Here is a 16203-nt window from a genome sequence, read left to right on the forward strand (position 1 = left end):
AGAATTTCCAGTAACCCCGGTTTTAGCTGTGAGCGATTAGAGTCTTTCTTGAGTTATTTTTTTTCAGCCACTCCTTGAAAGGATATCAATAGAATTAAAATTCCTACATTTATATATAGTCTGCCTGAATATAGATTTGTTGCGTCAAAACTTGTGAGATATTTTTTTTTAACCAGCCTAAGAATGAGGCCTAACAGCTCTTTGTCTGAGGTCCTCGGAAAATTGTTTGTGACATAGTGCACTTCCACAAATGTGTGTTATGTAGATCAAATTTGAACCCTGTGATGTGTAAGTCGGGCCTTGAAGCCCACCTCTTCATCCTCTTGAGGATATTTGAGTGTGTGTGGGAGTTTGCCCATCCAGTCTACATGTGTTTTGTGGACCTGGAGAAGGCATTGGACCGCGTTCCTTGAGGTATCCTATGCTGCAGGAGTGTGGGGTGTCTAGCTCGTTGTTGTGGGCCAGAGCGCTAGAGCTTGGTCTGTATTGCTGGCCATAAGTCAGACTCATTTCCTTTTTTTTTTTTTTTTTTAAATAAAAAAGCCAGCGAGTTGAGGATTAGTGGTGAGTGTTAAGTAACACTGATGAAATGATGACCTGTTAGGGGTTTTAAATATGAGGCCTTCTTGCGTTTACTATATGGCTCAGGTGTAGGAATAGCGAACATACTGATCAGAGCTGACAGCAAGGTGAAACAAGGGAAGTTACTGAGAAACTGTATCTCTTTGTCTCGCTTTGTCACTGCCTGGGCAGGTTATTTTTGCTGAAGGCTTTAAGGAAACACCTCAGAGCTTACAGGATCATGTAAAATGACAAGAAACTGATAGAGGATCTCATTGTTCATAACAGAGACACTATGTACTTCTTATAAAATAAATGGGCAGGAAACATCACTTGGTCTTCAAAGCAGTCAGGCAAAGAAAAGGTGCTGAGTCACTGGTTTGTTTGCATTACATGCAGCTTTATGTAACTGGGACATCCACAGCATGTGCTACCCAACAACATTTATGCCAATAATTTATGAAATCATACCAGGCTGCTTGTATTACTCATGTTGTAGAAATGTACCCAGTTTATTGTTCAGTATCTTTGTGTTTGTGTGTCACTGATGGGAGCTGTTTTTTTCCTCTTTGCCACAGGCATGGCGTGCAAACTCATGTTGAGATAATGGAGGGGTGGACAGTGTGACAGTTGCAGGTTTGTTTTTCATGGCTTTAGGGTATTTCAAGGGTAAAGCATCAACATCCCAAACAAGAAACTTCTGAAAAATCTGAATCTGTGATAAAACCCTGGCTCAGATGTTTCTGCATTATTATGATAATGAACTCTACATGAGGATAACTGATTTTTGAAGGATAAATCATGACTGACAGGTCAGTGATAATGATATTTGCTAACATAAATGTTAGTCAAAGTGGATATCAGTGTGAAGAGATAAGGGGATCTGCATTTGTTACATTTAACAAAAGGCTCGTTTAAAATGCCATCGTTTAACCTATCAACACAGTATTCTGCAGTACCCCCCCCCCCCCCCACACACACACACACACATTTTTTCTTTCAGGGATGCAGAGGAGACCCTGTGGGGTTATGTGGAAGAGTGACAAGCCTGCCAATTAGGGCAGGCAGACGCTGCATGGAGGACAAATGCAAATGAACTGAGATGACACACTTGATCTGCGTGTGTTCTCACAGCACTGAACTATGACTTCATATAAAATATAAATTGGTGCTTCTGTTAAATTTAATAGCACCACTTATGTAAGTTTAGTCAGGTATAAAAGAGCCAGAGCAAAAACACAAATGCCTTCAGTTCATTTGTAACACATTTATCATTGCTTTTTGTTTTTTTTTTTGTTGCAGTTTACAAAAATCAATACTTTTTGTAGAGTTGGGCTACTGTAACAGTACAGTGTGTGGTATTTCTGAGTCAGTGTGGGGTAACAGAGCATTTGCAACATCCACATGATGTGCAAACTATGACAATATTTTGCATGCTGTCATTCTGTTTTAAAATGACACTGGGGCTTCCCCACGCTTTTTCTGCCACAGCAGGAGACACGCAAACTCCTCTCATTTAAACAATGACAAAACAACATATGGTCAGCCAGACAGATGATTTCCTCTCATTCCACAGGGGTCAAAAACGATCATGGATGTTCCGTAATCTAACACAGGTCTGTTGGTCAACCACAGCATCCAGGAATGAGTGAGTCTTCATTGATGACCTTATGTGGTACATAATAGCGTCACCAAGTGAATTAGGTCATTTTCCTTTGAGCATGTAGTAGAAAAATGGACATGTCTTCTACTGAGTAAAGCACTTTCCACATTTTCTCTGGTTCTCTATTCTGTGTTTGCAGATGAAAGCAATCGATCCCTCTGTGGAAAAACAGTGTTGCCATAATTCTGTAGATGGTGGTTGGAATCACCATATCATTTTCATGAAATGAATCAGATGATAAGTTTCTGTCTGGGAACAAAGGTGGGCTAGTGAGGGGGAGCAGATCGCCTCGTTGGCAATTATGACATGGAGGAGCATTGGACTTTCTCCCAAAGCCACATCTAGGATGAAGTTTCTGCTATTAGTTGAGAAATTACTGAACAGCTTTTGGATGGATTGCCTTGAAAATGTGTGCATATACTTTGGGGCCACTATAGAATAAATGGTTTAGGGTTTTTCTTTGATCTCCAGATGTTTGAAAGAGAAGAAGAAGGAAAGAAACTATATAATGTCCACAAAAAAAAAAAGAGGTTGGAGTGGATGAATGGGCCTCCAAAATGTCTGGCTATTGAAGACATAACAATGTCAATAACAATAACTGTGATGTAACCATAATAACAATGTTTCTGTAACTTTAATATAGTAGTAATTTGATGATGCTGATTTTTATGTGTGTGTGTGTGTATATATATATATATATATATATATATATATATATATATATATATATATATATATATATATATATATGCTTTTTGCTCAGAAACTTCCACCATTTTCAAAGTAAAACGTTTGCCGTGAGGAAAACAGACACTTCCCCCATCAAATAGTATTTGATTTCATGTATTTTCTGTGTGCATGTATTTACTTATTTTATCTTTTCAATCATTTCTCCCCTTTTGTAAAATGCACGCTGAAATACTCTTTGTCTCTTCTGCTTCGTATAAAACAGAGCAGTGTTGCTCCAGGTCCTGGACACCGCTGGGACAAAGTCTTGGAGCCTCACGCGAGTAGTTCAAGGCAGGATGCGTTTTTTTTTTTTTTATTTGCACATAGTAATTACCATACTTCCTACAGTCATTGAACATGCCATCTGACGCATGGGAAGTAGGTGTCAGTATATGTGCGTCTATGTGTAAGCGGACTGCAGTCCTCTGTATGTTGGAGCATTATTAAGGCTCTGGGCAGCCAAACGGGGCGGTGCGTGTTAATCCCAGCTCGGTTAAAACCCCGTGTGAGTCCAGAGGAGGCTCTAAACTGAACAGAGTGAGCGGACACAGAGAGGGACACAGGCACGGGGTGCTGGAAGTTTAACCACCGCTTTAACGCATTTTGGAGCTTTCTGAATGTTCTTCCACAAGCGGAGACCGAGAGAGAGACGCACTGGGACAGTTTCTCAGCTCATCCACGGTCATCCTAACATCACCGACTCTTCTCGTACGAGGAGAATTGTTTTAAGTTGTTCTAATAGTGCAGCGACACGTTCTCTGGACATCCCGTTGACTCCGGTCGTCATGTCCTCCGGTGATGCCTCGGAGCAGAGTCGGCGGGTGAGCGTGCTGTCTTGGGATCAGGTGCGGCGTTTGGACTCCATCCTTGGAGAGAGCGTACCGATCCACGGCCGAGGAAACTTCCCCACGCTGTCAGTGCAGCCCCGGCAGATCGTTCAGGTGAGACCACGCTTCATCCTCTCTCTCTTTCTGCTATGAAATAAAGTGCAGGGAAAATAGAGCATCTTCTCTCAGTTTCACGCAAAAACGATTTAATGAAAAACGTAAGGTAATTAATTTGTCATATTGTGGTGTGTTAGTGCATTACTTTTTTGTGTGTGTGTGACAGACATTTTTAATGCACTCAATAAGAGGACATTCCTGTAATCCTGCGTCATATGTCAAGTATATAAAAACTTAGTAATGACAAAGCGGCAGTTCACGGTAGTCGCTGACACTGGATGATTACTGTATGTGGAAGCTGCAGTGGTTGTGGAGTTAAATTCTGAACTCACTCTGAACAAGTTAAACTGATGACAATTCACTTGTTGCTCCAAAAATACTGACTAAGGTAACTTCTAAATAATATATACAAGATATACAAGATATACAAAATCAGTCCTGCATATTCACATGTTATGTTTACACAACACTGCTGCAGTTTTTCTGCAGTGGTGAGGATTTGTGGAGCTGATAAGGCTTCAAAAGTTATTTGATCACTCATACTCAGGCACACTTGTGGAGATGATCTAACACTATGACTGCAGTTTTCCACTAGCTCACTAATACTTCTGCGCTCCAAGTCGTTTTTTAACAGCTCTGAGAGATAATGACCACACTGCAGTGTATTTATTAGGACTGAAACATATGCGGATTGGCGTGGGCTGTAATTTTCCCGGACATGAATTAAATGCCAGTAATCCTGGTTTATATTTCACTAGTGTGATTCATATTTTCTGCAGTGATCATATGGGAGGAGGAAAGACCCTTAAACATGCACACACACATACAACATTTCAAGGGCCCCTATAATCAAAGAGGCCTACTACTGTATACAGTCCTCTAGGCACAGGGGCCCTTACCAATTTTTTTTTTTACAGTCAGCGAACCCACAATATGGTGTACTTATATGGTGCTACTAGCCCACCACTTATTTAGAATATTCTGTATCAGTCCTATTTGAACACAAACACACACACACACACACACACACACACACACACACACACACATACATATATATATATATATATATATATATATATATATATATATATATATAAAATGTGAACAAAGAGAGAGGAAAAAATAAAATACACTCCCTGAATGTTTTCTTGTGCTTGTCATGCTAGACCTCAGTGCAGCGTTTGATACTAATGACCATAATATTTTATTATAGAGATTAGAACATACTGTAGGTATTAAAGGAGTTCCACATGGTTCTATGCTGGGACCAATTCTATTTACACTCTACATGCTTCACTTGGGTACAATTATTAGAAGGCATAGCATACATTATCACTGCTACGCAGATGGTACCCAGCTTTTAAAATTAGTCTTAAAACTTACCTTTTGGATCAAGCTTAAAGTTGGGGCTGGATCAGGTGACCCTGAACCCTCCCTTAGTTATGCTGTAATAGGCCTAGACTGCTCGGGGCTTCCCATGATTCACTGTTTCTTCTTCAGTCACCTCTTTTTCACTTTCCACGTGTTTATACAACACCAAACTCCGGCTCTGTCCCATGTGTGTTTTTTGTCGTGTCTCTCTCTGCTCGCGTCTCTTTCCCCTTATCCCCAACCAGTTTTGGCAGATGGCTGCCCTTCCCTAAACCTGGTTCTGCCAGAGGTTTCTTTGTGTTAAAAAAGCAGTTTTTCTTTCCCACTGTTGCCAAGTATTTGCTCATAGGTGGGGGGGGTCATCTGATTGTTGGGATTTCTTTCTAATATTGTAGGGTTTTGTGTTCACAAAGTGACCTGATGTTGGTGGGAAATATCACTGTTTCAATTTAGGTTTGTGGGTAGAGTAGTTATTTTCTGCAACATTGCAAATAAAACCCTTTGTTGTTAAAACAAGGTTGATATCATACAGACATGATTTCTACACAAACACATACCAATGTTTCACAATCTCATAGGTCATAGTAAGAGTGCTTAGGATGGTTACAAGATCTGTTACTCCTTTTTAAAAATGTTGTAACATAAAATGCAGTGGAAACCTTTTTATACAAAAGCTAGAGTTGTTAAGTTGGATATTATTGGCCTACTGTTGGCATTAGCAGTTTTACACATAAAAATCAAACCAACCAAGCCAAAGATAACCTAATTTACAAAAGAAACGAGGAAAAAAAATCAAACATAAACCGTCCAAAGGGATCATGAACTCTCAAATATAAATTATTCTCAAAACCAAAAGTAAACAAATGCAAAACCTCCAAACTGAGCCGCCGAGACCCAGGCACCATGACATATTTGGAGGAGTAAAGGTGAGGCTTTCAAACCTAAGAACACTGTCCCAATTGTCAAGCATGGTGGTGGTACCATTATTTGGGGCTGTTTTGCTGCTAGTGGTACTGGTACATTGCACATTTGAAATACTTCCAGATTCTTCAAGTTCACTTCAAATTAACAGCAAGCTGGTTAAAACTTGGGCACAACTGGGTATTCCAACAGGATAGTGATCCCAAATACATCAAAACTGGTTCTGGAATTGATAAAGCAGGCTAACATTAAGCTTACGGAAAGGCCTTCCCAAAGCCCTGACCTCAATTCTATTAAAATTTGTAGACTATCCTTAAAAGGCTGGCCCGTTCCTGGAAACCAACCAGTTTAAACAAAGTCTCCCAATTCTGCCAAGAACAGTGACCAAATATCCAGCCAGAATTATGCCAGAAGCTTGGTGCTGGCTACCAAAAGCGTCAACAAGCCTGGTAAGGGACAAGTTGCACTTGGTAAGTGCAACTTGGTAAGGAACATTCAACCAAATATTCATGGGGTGTATGTATAATTTTGAGACTGTATGTGTAATTTGGAGCCTGTGTGGATTGGAGAAAATCCAAAATACAGACCAACTATTAAACACATTCTTTGATAATCTTTTTTTTTTTTTTTTTTCTTTTCCATCCATCTATTCACTTCCGCTTATCGTGTTCAGGGTTGCTGGAGCCTATCCTAGCTGACATAGGGCGAGAGGCAGGGTACACCCTGTACAGGTCGCCAGCCTGTCACAGGGCCAGCACAGAGAGACAGACAACCATTCACACTCTCATCCACACCTATGGGCAATTTAGAGTGGCCAATTAACCTAACCCCAATAAGTGCACGTCTTTGGACTGTGGGAGGAAACCAGAGTGCCCAGAGAAAACCCACGCAGACACGGGGAGAGCATGTAAACTCCACAGAGAGAGAGGGGGGGGCCCGGGCCAAGGTGGAATCGAACCCAGGCCCTCCAGATGGTATTCTAACTTTGAGGCAGCGGTGCTAAACGCCGCGCCACCGTACTGCCAAGTCTTTTTTTTTTTATAGTGCTCAAAAAAAACTGGAACTATATGCACAATTCTGAAACCACGAAGCTCATGTATCTACAACTCTAATTCTAATTCCATAGATCTCACTTAAATATAATTAATTCAAAGTCATCATCATCAATTAGCACATTTTGGCCACCTAGAAATACTGGCCTTCAAAATGCAGCACACTGATCACCGGTTAGTCTCAGTCATGTTGCACTTAAGTATTTATTTTATTACCTGTTTGTATCTGTGCACTGATTTTTCTTTCTAGTGTTTCTCATTCCTCATAGGTGAAAGTACTGAGTTTTACTACTTATCATAGGTGAAATAGGTAAGATTTATGTTGCATTTACATATAGTACAGTAAATGCTATTTTGGGACAAAAACTCTATACTTCTTATTTCCACACACTTGCGTGCATTTGAATATGTAACATTACCTAAACATAAACACTCTTGATGCCAGTGTTTTGAATTTTATTTATTGGATAGTCTGTTAGACATAAGCATATAATATCTGTGTGTATTGTTTTGGTGTAAGGAATCAGCTTTGAGAAGAGAGAACATGATTCTGAGTGCTGTGTTTCATTTTGTGAGAGATGTGTCGAGTTTTGGCAAACTCTTTGTGATTAGAGTTTTAAGACATGCCACAGTTTCTGGATGTGTTTTAAGAAATCTGGGAAAAACTGCAAATGCCACTGCAGTATGTGGCACTTTGCTCCATGAATGGCAACGTTTAAACGTGTGGTCAGCTAGTCACACACATCCCTAATAAACAACAAAAAAAAAAAACAGCTCAAAAATACAAAAAAGAAGTTTAAAAAAGGAGCAAGAACCAGCTGATATCCCCCATTAATGTCCACTAAATACAGAGAAGTGTGGGTTCGAGCTTTTTTTTTTTTTTTTTTTTCGCCAAATGTGAAATATTACAGTATCTTACTGGTACAAGCTGTAAAGTGAGTCAACAGCTCCACTGTTTCATCTGTTACTCATGGACTGAGCGACCTACATTAACTGAGTGCAACAGTAAACCCCCCACAACCACCGCCCTGCCAGGGTTAATCTTTCTGGTGGAAACCCTGAAGGCACTGTAAGCATAGACTGCTTTGAACATTAATTCTGTACCATCATGGTGAAAAACAGTATTGCGACAAAAGATTTAAGTCAGACACTATGCTCCCCGTTATGGAACGAATTGTTTTGAATGTCTGCAAGTTGATTTTTATACCATGTGGACATAAATGGAAACCGGTGGCAGTCTGGAGCAGGAAAATAATTTTGAGATTGAAGCGACTACCAAAAGATTGACATTAATGTGAGGTGTTTGTGATTCACAGCAAATGCGCGTAAACATGCAAAACCACTAGTTTGCCACTTTCTCACTTTTTCCTTCCCACCATACAGAGTCATCCACCTAAGATGTGATTTTGTAGCCACTTGTGTTGTCATACTGAGTGAGGTAACTGATAGATCACACTCCCAAATAGTCGCAGGAGTGGAATTTGTGGATTTGTCTAATATGCACATTAAAATAACATCTGTTTGTGGTCTGGTTGTGAGTGAGCCATGGGGACAGTGAAGGAAAATATTTGTTGTTACTGACATGTCTGTACTTGCTTTCAGCGAACGCTGACAGCCATCAGCCCACAGCCAGATTCTGTGATAGCTTCCCTCCCAGTGGGCTGAACCCACAGAGACCCCGTGTAAAACATACCAAGGAGCATCACACCACATGATGACAAAGACAGCTAGACTACGTGATGAATGCGTCATAGGTTGCGTAATTTATTGAGTGTTTTTCATGTGTGGGGGTAGAAGTATGATTTTTCTTTTTCAAATCTTGAAACAGTACTCCACTTTACGGACAGCAGCGAATGTCCTGGATTTGAGGCCAAATATGAGGATGGGATTAGCGCCTGTAATAACACTAGGCTTGTGGGTTGGGCGTGACAAAGTGTTACCGTGGTAAGTGGAGAGTAAGTCGATTGAGCCACTGATGCCACTGCCAGACTGTAAACCGGCTCCTCACTAGGCTATTGTTGGGGCTGAGCAACATGAAGACACCACATGCTCCCAGTTCTTGTAGAGGAGGTAACCTGAGAACAGTCATTTCTAGGCTGCATGTTTTTGTTTTTAGCGCTGATGGTATCTCTTTGGCTGGATTTTCTGTTCATGACTTGGATTTTCTGTCTGTTCATTTGAATTTCAAATTAAAAGTTCACACTTTGAACATTCGAAAACAGTTTTGCTCAAATGGCTTTGCCGTTTCCCAGACGGTGATTGTAAATAAGACGCGTTCTGATTCATTACCAGGTTAAATATAGGTTACATTGGCTCATTGAACCATCTTGGGGTACAAATTGGTATTACATGAAGATAAGCCTGGCCCAAATGAACTCCATCAAGTGGAAAAATGAAAAAGTTTGATTTTAAACTGAATAAACAGCCACGGGGCGCCCGGGTGGCTTGGTGGTGAAGACGGCGACCACATGCGTATGCCACGCGTTGCGGTGCGGGCGGCGTGGGTTCGAGTCTCGGCCTGTTGCCAGTTTGCCCGCATGTCTTCCCCCCCATTTCCTGTCTCTCTCCACTACTAACAAAAGCTGCTCTGGCCAAAAAAAAAAAACTGAATAAACAGCCCAGGTGTGAAAACACAATACAATGCAGTTGATTCTTTACATTCTGTAGCTTTAGCTAATTTTAAAGCTAACTAATTTTTAAACACACAAATACATTGAGAACTTTAAAGTATAATTATATTAAAACCAGCAGAAAACATTATAGTGTCAGTTCTGTTTCAGAGCTATATGGGAGTAATTTAATTTGTGATTTTTTTAAATCCAATATTTTATATCAGACAAGTAGGATGGTTGCAGGGGGAGTAAGACTGGTTTTACTAATAAAGCCAAATACACTATCATAGAGTGCTTCTCACCACTTTTATCTTACATGGCTGGCAGAGATGTGTAATATAACAACACTGTTCCCAAATGGGTCCTTTGGATATAATCCAGTAAAATAAAGTTTAAGTGGATTAAAACTGAAGTTTATCCCTGAAGCAGAATCCTTCTTTGAAAACATCTATCGCAAGAGCATCATGTTTCAGCCCATGACTCATTCTTGTCTAAGTGCACAGATGAAATGAGCACCCGTGCACAAGAAATTCAAGGAAGCATTTCAAATCAGAGGAAAAACCATCATCAGGATCCCCCCCTCTGCCTGCCAAGCTACTGTACGGCTGACTGGCTGGGTGAGTTTTGGAGTGGATGTGAAGGTCAGGGACTCATAACTCCACATTTGCTGTCGCCATTTGCTTGGCACAGGGCTGATCTGACTCACTGCCCAGAGCTCTCATTGGCATTCAGGGGACTATGGGCTGGTAACTGGCTGGGTCATTTCAAATGGCCATAATAAAAACACTCTCTGTCCACAGCTTAAATGAAATAGTCAAGGAACCTATTAAGACTGCACAAGGAAAGTGGAGAGACTGTTAAGTGCCGCCAAGGCGTTGTCAACACCAGACAGTCTGGTGTGTTTGCGGCTCTTTTTATAGTGCTTTTTTTTTTTGCTCCAACATCACTGAAAGTGTCACCCCTTGCACTGCTCATCAGGTGCTGGTGAGTCATTTGGGAAATGTACTAGCCTATTTTATGAGTGGTAAAGGATGCATACTGTGGGGGGAGCAGAGCTGTACTTCCACATACGCTACTTTTGGGACCCACAGACAGACACATTATAGTGTGCTATTAACTCAGACCAGCTGTTTAAGTGTGAGGTCAGAGCAAATACTTTCTGTGCGTTTCTCTTGATGGATAGTTTTAAAAAAAATCTCTGCAGTCTTCTCCATTGGACTGTGAAATCCTGTGGAATTTCTCTCTGCAAGAATATTGTACCTTTCCTTTTACCTTAGTATAACCACTGTATTTAGTGGTTCCATAGTGTAGTGGTTTACTCATTTGATGAACAAGCAAAAATTCCCTGGTTTGTTTCTGGGACGAGAAGCAGATCTCTTGAAGGTTGGGTTAAAAAGGGTATCTGGTGTAAAAGTGCCTACTCAAACATGCAGAGTTACCTACTGTGGTAACCCCATGTGAATAATTTAAGAGCTGAAATGAACTTTCTTATTTAATCATCATATTTCATCTGTTTAATCCCCCAAACAAACAAAAATATGGAAAATGCCAGTTTGGGGTTTTAGGTGTAAACAACAGTTTACTCGTCCAGTTTTTCTTGTATGATCTCCAGCTAATGTTCAGATTACCAGATGTGGTCGTTAATCACTGATTTCATTACTAAACCTAATTACATTTTTGGGGAATAAACAACATAACCAGCAGCTTCTGGTGCACTCTCCTGGATCATTCATGGAGAAAAAAATGATCACCACGTACTTTCAAAAAGAGGGACTTTTTAAAACTCTCAACATCTACCAGGTCATCAGCAACCCATGTAGGTTCAGGGTTAGTGGTGGGGTTCCCACTCTGTGAATATCTACATGATTTTGAAAAGCTTTTAACAAAAAACTGTAAAACCAGATTTTATGATACTTAATTTCAATTTTCTGAAACTCTGCCTATCTAGTATGTGGCTAAGCCAAAACAGCCCTAACTGTGACCTGCTGGATGTTAAGACAACATAAATAACTGCAGGTCTCAAGTAGTATGTATGCATTCCTAAAGTTAAACCCAGAATCATAGTTATCTCTCAGTATATAGGATTACCCAACTAGATAGATGTCTCTCCACATTCAGCGATACTGTTGAACAATAACATCAGATTCCCAGAACACAATGATAGTCTTTGAATGAACTGTGAACAGCTGTGTTTCGGATTTCTTCAGAATTGGCCTTGTCAGTTGCTTTCACCCCGAGAGTGTGATCCGAGTGACGCATCAGACAGGAAGCGCAAACATCTCAACTATCTGTAGTTCTGCAGTAACAACTGCAGTATCATAAGTTTAAAAGTTCACAGCTCAACAGTTCTTTTTATGGGTGCCTAACAGCAGTCAAGCACAGACATGCCATTTTCCACATCTTATCTCTGTGGTGCAGCTAATTTTTATACTTACGATAAAAATAAGTCTGCCAAATATGGTGTTCACTTTATAATGTAAATGGTGGTCACCCTCATGGTGCCTTCCAGAATAATTTAAAAGTCAGAATTTCCAAGTCTCCAGTCAGAACTTTTTTCTGTACTGCCACCGTTATGTATTTGTGACTCACCAAATACGCCATACGCAGAGCACTGCAAATACTTTATTATGCTAGGAAGTATTTTTTTAATCATTATCAAACTTGTAAAGTTTTATTTTTCCCAGACTCTCAGTAGATGATTTTAAATTTTACATTTTTCTTCCATCAAACTCAGTTATAATAGAATATTCATGCCTTATCATGCATTCTGCTTTTATATCTACTTAGTTTCATTCTCATGTTATATGTTGAAATGGCATAGATTATTGTTTGAAGCAGCAAGCACAAGCAGCTCCATTTGCATGTATGAGCTTGTGTTTGTGGTGTCAGCGCTCCTGAACCTTACCTTTTTTTGCATCCCCCTCACTCAGCTTTTCTCCTCTTTGTGTCTTTATCTTCAGGTGGTCAGGGCTCGACTGGAGGAGCATGGCGTGGTGGTACGTGATGTTAAGCTGAACGGTTCAGCAGCTAGCCATGTACTTCACGAGGACAACGGCCTTGGCTACAAAGACTTAGACCTGATCTTTGGCCTGAATCTGACTGATGACAAAACCTTCCGGCTGGTGAAGGATGTGGTGCTGGACTGCCTGGTGGACTTCTTACCTGAAGGGGTGTGCAGAGAGCGAATCACAGCCCTTGCCCTAAAGGAGGCGTATGTGCAGAAGTTGGTGAAAGTTTGCAATGAGACAGACCGCTGGAGCCTCATCTCACTGTCCAACAACACCGGCAAAAACGTGGAACTGAAGTTTGTGGACACCCTGAGAAGGCAGTTTGAGTTCAGCGTCGACTCCTTCCAGATCACTCTGGACTCACTGCTGCTTTTTGACCGCTGCTCGAAGACAGCCATGTCCGAGTCCTTCCACCCTACAGTGCAGGGGGAGAGTATGTATGGAGACTTTGAGGAAGCTCTGGATCATCTTCGCTCCAAGACTATCGCCACGCGCAGCCCAGAAGAGATCCGGGGTGGAGGGCTGCTCAAGTACTGCCACCTGCTGGTGAGAGGTTTCCGGCCATCTTCTGCAGCTCAGATGAAACAGATGCAGCGCTACATGTGCTCGCGCTTCTTCATCGACTTCCCCGACATAAGTGAGCAGCAGAGAAAATTGGAGGGATATCTGCAGAACCACTTTGCAGGCATGGAGCACAAGCGCTACGACTATCTGGTGACTCTGAGGCAAGTGGTGGATGAAAGCACTGTGTGCCTGATGGGACACGAGCGCCGACAAACGCTTGCACTTATTTCTGCCCTGGCACTGCGCGTAATGGCCGAACAGAATGCTATCCCTGCTCTGTCCAACATCACCTGCTACTACCAGCCTGCTCCCTATGTCAGAGACGTCAACTTCAACAATTACTACGTGGCACAGGTTCAGTCACCCATGGCTACGTGCAGTAACTCTTATCAAACGTGGCTGCCTTGCAGCTGAGCAGTGTCTTTACCGATGTTTGCAAAGTTTTCTTTTTTTAAATCTTTATTTTGATGTAAGCTGAACATTCATTACCAAAAATGTCCACGGTAAGGGGTCAGTATTGCATTCGGGCACAGTCATTGCTGCAGGAGATGAGAGCCATTCTACCCAGCATGAAGCTTTTCACTGGGTCTGTGAGCTTCACATCTCAAGCTTCCAGCTCTGCTGTTTTCTTGGAATAGGTCTTCTTTTGCTAGACAATCTTGCATCTCTAAAACATGAAATTCTTTTTTGAATGTGTGCCTGTAATTACTTTTAAATTTGATAGGGAAAGTGAAGATTGCAAGGAAAGAAAGCAGGTCAATTATATGTAGCAAAGGTTTGGCCAGACAGGAATCAAACTGCCAACTCAATGCTCAGGGCACTTGTATCCAGTATAGTATGTGCCCTAACCATTCAGTTTCTGGGCCACACAGTTAGCAACAGTTATGCTCAAATTTAATTTGTTATTAACCCAACACATAAACAGCTTGTTTTTAATTAATGTAAAAGAATCTTCTCTGTTCAGCTCTCTCTGATCATTTGTATTGTTACAGTACAGCTGAATTCACTACCTTATTGTTTTGTTTGCATATTTTTCTTTATCTGTTCAATGATAGTTGCTAACATGCCGTTATAATAATTTTTTAAATGGATGATGACAGAAAAAGCTATTGCACAAATTTACATATATTCAAGCACCTAAACCTGCTATAAGTGGGAGATGTTAGCAAATGGATGGAACTGTATTAGAAATGTGACAGCTGAAGGGCTAAAGCAGTTGTAGTAGTTATTATAGCAGTGATGGAGCTGTGAGTGAGCCTGAACACAGCCAGAGCTTAGTCAGAACATGACGTATCCTGATCCAGAAGGATTTGGGGAGATAATTGCTTGGTATCTCTGTAGCTATGTGGCTTTGTTGTTTTCATACCCAACCACATTTTCTTTGCAAATCTTATATAAAAAATATTCCACTAAGTTATATCGATTAATACTGCTGTAAAATTTTTTTAAATTTGAGCCATTATAATTATACCTTTTTTCTTCTGTCATTTCATAACCAATGTGGATACATATGGAAAAATATGAAGGCTTGATACATGAACTTTTCCAGTTCTGCTTGGTGTAGATTCACATCTTACTGAAATGTAAATACTTGGTACAAAGCCAAACTTTTTTTTTTTTTTTGACATTTGTTTTGTTCTGTCTGTGGTTTCAGCTGACCTGACTGGGAGGGAAAAGGACCAAAGAATTTCTTTATTGTGTAGCATGACAAACAAAGACTGTATGGATTCAAGTGCCTGAATATGACAAACACCTTTGTAGTAGTTGTTATGTATGATCTGTTTTTGAATCTTTTTCATTCAGGTTACTGTAAATTTCTATATCTAGGGTCAGGGTACTTGTTTCATTAAAAAAAAAATATCAAAAGTTGAAAGATGGTGGTACTTGGGTCTTTCTTTTTGTCTCATGGTCTTATTTGTTTGAGCTCTGTGCATTTTGCCTCCCCAAGCAATGTGTTCCCCCGAGCCTGAGCCTGTACATTGGTCACTTCCCTCCAGTTGTGCATCCAACAAAGGTTTTCCTTTCCTCATAGCCTCAGAAAGGGGAGATCTGACTGTCTTGGATGAGCTTACTGTAAAAGGGGCCGCTGAGGGCCAGGTGGTAAAATGAAACAGATGTCTTTTCAGACAATGTCACGTTGTATTCCAACACTTTACTTCCTTGATGATGAGAATGCTTTTTATGTATTTATCCACATTAATATTTCTCCCCTGTGACATTTTATCCTGATTACTTTTGCATAACTGGGGATGACTTCTTGGTATTTAGTTGAGCATGAAATGGCATGAAGTTGGGACGCACCTGCTTCATATTTCTGTCTAATCAAGACATTGGTCATTAAGTGCTGGAACACATGAGTGAAGTGCTTGGTTATTTCCTTATTAAAAGTTCAAGTGGAAGACAAGCGTCTGTCAGAGTGATTAAAGAGGCGAGGTATAAATGCAACAAGGGAAATTTCCCTCACTGGATTAGCTGTCAGTTTTCTCCAAACTGCTAGACAAACACTTAAGCAAACATGTAGTAGGACATCCATAGAGAGTTCCACAGGGATAAACATGCCTTAATGCAACAACTGAGACAGAGCTTGTGCTACCTTTAACAACCCAATGATTTCTGCGTCTGGTGGCCAGATCTCAAGAGTGTTTTAGAAAGCATGGAGGAAATGTCTAAAAATGAATGAACTACAGCAAGTTTTAAGTTGTGTTAAAGTTTAATTTGCTCAAGATTACAATTGAAATAAAAGCCTTGCAAACATGGCTCTGCTGATGACAATGG

At 40.7% G+C, this 16203-nt stretch overlaps 1 protein-coding gene across 2 annotated transcripts; it reads left to right on the forward strand.

Annotated features, from left to right (window-relative positions):
- The first annotated feature begins 3447 nt into the window (after positions 1–3447).
- On the forward strand, positions 3448–15301 carry LOC115788158 (terminal nucleotidyltransferase 5C-like). Of its 2 annotated transcripts, XM_030741098.1 has the most exons (3): positions 3448–3894; positions 12817–13554; positions 13630–15301. In XM_030741098.1, the coding sequence occupies exons 1-3, from the start codon at positions 3571–3573 to the stop codon at positions 13840–13842; spliced, it is 1275 nt and encodes a 424-aa protein (XP_030596958.1). In that variant the 5' UTR covers positions 3448–3570; the 3' UTR covers positions 13843–15301. The 2 variants fall into 2 exon arrangements, with proteins under 2 accessions (XP_030596958.1, XP_030596957.1); XM_030741097.1 differs by having other exon boundaries at positions 3450–3894; positions 12817–15301.
- The last annotated feature ends 902 nt before the right edge of the window (positions 15302–16203 follow it).

This window comes from Archocentrus centrarchus, chromosome 11 (assembly GCF_007364275.1).
Source record: "Archocentrus centrarchus isolate MPI-CPG fArcCen1 chromosome 11, fArcCen1, whole genome shotgun sequence".
Lineage (NCBI taxonomy): Eukaryota > Metazoa > Chordata > Actinopteri > Cichliformes > Cichlidae > Archocentrus > Archocentrus centrarchus.